Source organism: Odontesthes bonariensis, chromosome 5 (genome assembly GCF_027942865.1).
Source record: "Odontesthes bonariensis isolate fOdoBon6 chromosome 5, fOdoBon6.hap1, whole genome shotgun sequence".
NCBI classification, from domain to species: domain Eukaryota; kingdom Metazoa; phylum Chordata; class Actinopteri; order Atheriniformes; family Atherinopsidae; genus Odontesthes; species Odontesthes bonariensis.
In genome coordinates, this window is record NC_134510.1 from 17,831,010 (window position 1) to 17,836,599 (window position 5,590).

A 5,590-nucleotide genomic window follows, 5' to 3' on the forward strand; every position below is an offset into this window, starting at 1 on the left:
CGACTTCTCCCTCTGACAGATTAGATTTTAACCATTTGATTTTGTTTGGACTGGGCGTTCCCATATTATTACTTAATGACCTTCCCAGCTGCTCCTGTCCATTTTCTGTCACCAGCAACCATCTGGACACTTATTAGCACCTCAATGCATCCACGCTGCTTTCCTCCCAAACTTGAATAAAATTAAGCCTGCTTGCCTTGCAGAGTGCCAATATTTTTGTTCTCCCGTTCCCACCCTGTTTTTAAATCAAAATTGGGAACAAGCCTACGAACAAGAAATATAGCTACAACAATGATAATAACAATAATGGTAATGGGCAAAAATAAATGTAGGCTGAGGACCGTGGGGTTTCTCTATAATTTCATTTAGTTTATTAGGCAAAATATACGATCTGGACAAATTCCTTCAATGTTTCCTATTTACAAATTTAAATCACTTGGTATTTACATTAAAGAAATGACACCAAAAACACATGATAAAGACAAATAATAATAATAATAATAATAATAATAATAATAATAATAATAATAATAATAATATTAAAGTAAAAAGCCTACCAAAATGTCCCAGCCTGCCTGGGCAAAGTGGAAGAGAGAGTAACATTATAGGCGCGATTATAGGCTACACAACAATAGAGGAAGTAATCCATCCATCCACAGGATATTACCAAATTACGCCATTTGTTCTGTACCGACTGAATGCTACACTGCATTATTATTTCTCATTGTCCTTTTTAGAAAGCGTAAAGTCTATTTTCTTTATTCTGTTTTTTTTTTCTTCTTTTAATCTGATATTTTTTTCCAAGCACGGGGTGGGAGGGGGTGGTGGGGGTGAGGGGGGATGTCTTGATCAAGCCGAGGAGAGGGCAGTGAGGACCCGTTGCGTGGCGTCTTGTGGACTCCTGGCGCTGGAAGGCAGAGAGGATCTGGATGAAGAATAATAGAGAAAGGTAGATAAATACCCCCGCCGTGTTTGGACAGCGGGTTTCAATATGCATCTCAAGTGTCTGGCTGAACAGTTTTGATTAGAAACAGGCAACGGTCCTCGGATTCCAATTCCTCACTTTCTATAGACCAACAGCAGTGATATCGATAATTTTAGAAACTGAAAAAAAAAAAAATTCGGCGAGGAGAAAGAAGAAGGAGAAAAAAAATTATTTGTGTAATCCCTTTCAAAAATGATCTTTTTATTGTTATTATTATTATTGCTTGACATTATTCTAAGACGGTTGCACTGTGTGTGTGTGTGTGTGTGTGTAGGGGGGGACTCTTTCTTAAATAGTTGAAAGAAAGAGTTGTTTTTTGTTTTGTTTTTCTTTAGAGCTCTCCCCTGGGCTCTAGGTCTCCCATGGGTCTTTAGGGAAAGCACACAGCCCAGACAGAGCCCGTTTTACTCGGTGGCTTGATAAGTAGCCCCACTCTCCCCAGAGGGGAGGAATTAAAGGGGGTGTGGGATGGAAGTCAAGACCCCTGTCACCCGTAAAGCAAACTGTATTTTTTCTTATCTGTGCTTATTTTTATTTTTGTAGTGCTACTAATGTTTTAAGCTAAAAGACATAAATAATATGCTATTTAAAATTTAAAAAAAGAAACTGAATACACGTTAATACACAGATGAATATATAATATAAAATCGTTAAGCAGTTACTCGGGGACTTTACAAGAAGACGACAAATCATAATTGATTCGACATCATTCGTATTCATTCTTAATGCGTTTTCATTTCGAATAGGAATAGTAATAAACGCTGCCACGCGCATGGCTCCAAAAACGCCTTGTCTAAATCAGTGCACATCTTTTATCGACGCACCGATCGTGTATTTTGAATTTGATAATTCGAGCCTGTGACTGGAACACTCTTGTGTCAACGGAAAAAAAACAAACAAACTAAAAAAACAAGTTCAAACGTGTCTCACCTGTCATGAATGGGTCGAAAAGAAGACTTCAAGGTCTGCGTTGGAGGTGAATCAGATCTTACGCCGTTTTCATGGTCTAAAAGGGAAACAAAGCAACACACAAGTCAGCACCGGCGCACAGGGGGAAATATGGGCCTATGTGATTTCCTACAATACATTAGGCCTAACGTCGCTGACTGAAATCAAGCCGAGCTGTTTTTGCCACTAAATGTGGCCATTGGATATTTTTGAGTGTGTATGTGTAGCCTGCTCGTGCGTGCATGCGTGTGCACAGTGCTTTGATATTATAATTGCCGGCCTCTTTGAAAAATAAACAGACACGGACATGAGCTGCGGCATTAAGATAATGCACGCAAGTAAACACACCTCATATAAAATTCTAAGCGTTTGCATGACTTATTAGTGCCCGCGCACGCACTCACACTGCCAGCCTACCTATGTGCTTGGGACTGTGGGTCTCTGGTGGGGCCTTGCTGTCATTGCTGAGCGCTGCTGAAGCTGCTACCGGTGACACCACCACTGATGTCGGCTGCTGCTGCTGCTGTTGCTGCTGCTGCTGCTGCTGGGCCGGCAGGTGATGATTATGGTGGTGGTGATGGTGCTGATTTACTCCCAGAAATGATCTCACATTCAGCAGGGAGTTCTGGCCCAGGAAAGCCCCATTTGTCCAGTTGTGGAACTTCCCAATCTGGCAAGTGTACAGTCCATGACTGGGGAGGAAGGCCGGGTGGGTCTGGATCTGGTGGTGGGGCGCTGATGGGTGAGTGGTGGCCCCTGGGCCACAAGGGGACGTAGGTTTCTGAGATGAACTATCGGGACTAGTGGCGGTTTCTGCTAAAGACCATATTTTGGGTTTATTGTTAGACGGGAGAGGAAAACTCCCTGGTCTGTCCGGGGACAAAACTCTTGTGGTGTTGTTGTTGCCGTCCGAGTTCTCCTTACCCCCTGTGTGAACTGAAATTGAGCTCTTTGATTTTTCAAAGGCCTCATGGGCCTGCAGGGCTAAGGCCCGTCTTTTCTCCAAGCTGTCTAACTCTCCAGGCGCACCGACGCCGCCCCTGTGGTCCCTGCTCCCCTCGGTTGATTTATCGTCATCATCCTCATTGCTTTGATCCCCGTCGTTGTCGTCAATTTTGTCTATGTCTATGCTCTCCAAATCAATCTCCTCCTCGTCTTCGTTTTTTTCCGCCTCGTCTCCACTGCCGAACAAATTCCCGTCCTCCCCGTCCTCTTTGCTCCTGCTGCCCCAAGTCACCTTGTTCTCCTTCTTGAGCCTCCTCCTGGCGTTGGCGAACCAGGTGGAGACCTGCGTCAGTGTCATTTTAGTGATGATGGCCAGCATGATCTTCTCCCCTTTGGTCGGGTACGGGTTCTTCCTGTGCTCGTTGAGCCAGGCTTTCAGGGTGCTGGTGCTCTCCCGGGTGGCGTTCTTGGGCCTGGCAGGATCTCCGTACTGAAACTGGCCGTATGGGTAGAAGGCAGGAGATGTATGGGCCGCGAAGCTAGCAGGATGAACGCCAGGACTGTCCTTTAGCTCATACTGGGATCCCTTAAAAGTCAAGGATGAAGTGTTACTTCTGTGGCACAGATAATATACACAATCACTCTGATTTGCTGTGAGTTACAACCGGTACACGTTTTCAAAAATGCATTTTGTCACTTTATAAACATGCAATGCACAGATAAAATAGTGTTTATATATATATATAAAAGTAAATTCCTAAAGTTACAGTTGCACCTGACTCAAAACTTTCCACAAATAAGCTTCTCAACTTGCAACATGCCACATGGCCCGCAGCACCTGCGCCTGCACAGCTACTCTCTCGAAGACCTTTTAGTGGCACATATTTTTCATAGGTCGTCAGAGGAACAAGTAATGAAGAAAACAGGCCGAGAGAGAGTTTATCGTGAAAATGGATGGCATGCAAACCGACAGCTCTTACGGGAAACTGCTTAACTTACCCTCTCTACACTTTGTCAATACAGTTTAAAGGCCTGAGCTTAAAGTTATTTATATATATATATATATATATATATATATATATATATATTTTTTTTTTTTTTTCTCAGCGCGTCACAGTCACACTTTTTGAGCCGAGCTCAATCCCCTGAGACGTTTATTGCTTTTTAGGAAGGCATGTCAATCAATTGAAGCAAAGCACTTGCCCGTATTTTGAATAACAGCTCCGGCTTTGAAGCTTCAGAGCAGCAGTCAGAGCGTATGGGCCTATAATGCAAACATTAGCCAGCGCGTTAACACGCTGCAAATTTCTTATTATCGCCAGGTGGGTGTTGACCCAACAAATGTCTGACAATTCTCAGACAAAGTTAAAATCCACGAGGCATTCGGGGAGCCACAAAGCGTCCACTTAAATTTTTTTTTTAAACATTTCTTTTTTTTTTAACGTAATGCACGTTCATAGTTCCAGCTTTTGTTTCATAGCAGAATATTTCCTGCTGGCTGATAAATAATCATCACAGTGGTGACTTTGAAACTTTTTCTTTTCTCTTCACGCACGCCAAAACGTAGGACTATTGGCTGTTTTTTCCCCCTCCATTCTTTGGTAAAATGACTGCTTATTTAGAAGTTTTATTTTTTTCACTTTTACTTTTCATCGTAGAAGGAAAATGAAAAAGCCCTTTCGGGCGGAATATCCATTTGATTTCATTTCGGTCAAACTTTGCAGCGGTGTGAGGAACCAAAATCTTATCTACGGAAATGGAGTGATAAAAAAAAAAAACTAACTTAACAAAAGGACCAAAAAAAAGAAGAAAGAAATATTTTCGGCTGAGATGACCTTATTTCACTTAGAAGTGAGTCCAGGCAGCGGTATAAGAAACGTGAATCATTAACAGTCCGACTGTAGCTCTTCAAATTAGTTAAAAAAATAAATAAAAGAAATGAATAGAAACATGCATTCTTACCATTTGTGAGAAAAGAGCCAAGTCCGCGCTGGTGTACGGTAAGAAAGCGCTGTAGTTGTGTGCGTACGGGTTAGCGTACATGCCCAACACCGATGTAACGGCAGCTGCGGTGGCGGATGGACTTCCTCCGATTTCGGTGCTCCCTCCACGGGACGACGGCGTAAGCACCCCTGGTCTCTCGCTCCCGTACACCGCCTGGGAGGCACTTAGGTACTGCGGGTAGCCTAACTGCGGGAACGACATCTCCACCGCTCGACTGTCGCACAGCTCGATCGTCCGACAAAACTGTGCGTAACGAAAAAAAGTATGCGAGGAGGGGAAATCAGGGGGGAAAGAACCGGGAGGAGTAAAGGGGAAGACTTTAAGCCGAAGCGGCAGCCACTACAGACATACAGAGGTGTGCAGTCAGAGCAAACCGCTGTTAAATCTCGGCTTCCTCTCTTTTTCTCGCGCAAAGTCCGCTGGATGTGATCTGATCAACAATTGCGCTCCGAATGACGCGCCTGGCCCTGAGGTCTCCAGGCTGATCTCTCAGATACAATTTGAAGTTGATGCTTTGATTGGCATCCCCTACTTGAGCCTCCAAGCTCCTCCTCGTTCGGAGCAATGTGGATAATGTGAATACAGAGTGAGCACATTGGCTGGGGCCTCCCTCTTCCTCCCTCACCCACTCTCTCTCTCTGCGTTTCTCCCACTTTCTCTCTCCCTCTCTCGCTCCCACTCCTCTCTCTCTCTCTCTCTCTCTCTCTC

General features: G+C 44.0%; 1 protein-coding gene across 1 annotated transcript; it reads right to left on the bottom strand.

Annotated features, from left to right (window-relative positions):
• Nucleotides 1-359: 359 nt before the first annotated feature.
• On the bottom strand, nt 360-5,384 carry irx1a (iroquois homeobox 1a). Its single transcript, XM_075465102.1, has 4 exons — nt 4,841-5,384; nt 2,351-3,464; nt 1,916-1,991; nt 360-925 (listed from the first exon to the last, which is right to left on the bottom strand). Exons 1-4 carry the CDS (start codon nt 5,081-5,083, stop codon nt 850-852), a joined length of 1,509 nt encoding a protein of 502 aa, XP_075321217.1. The 5' UTR covers nt 5,084-5,384; the 3' UTR covers nt 360-849.
• Between the last annotated feature and the right edge of the window lie 206 nt (nt 5,385-5,590).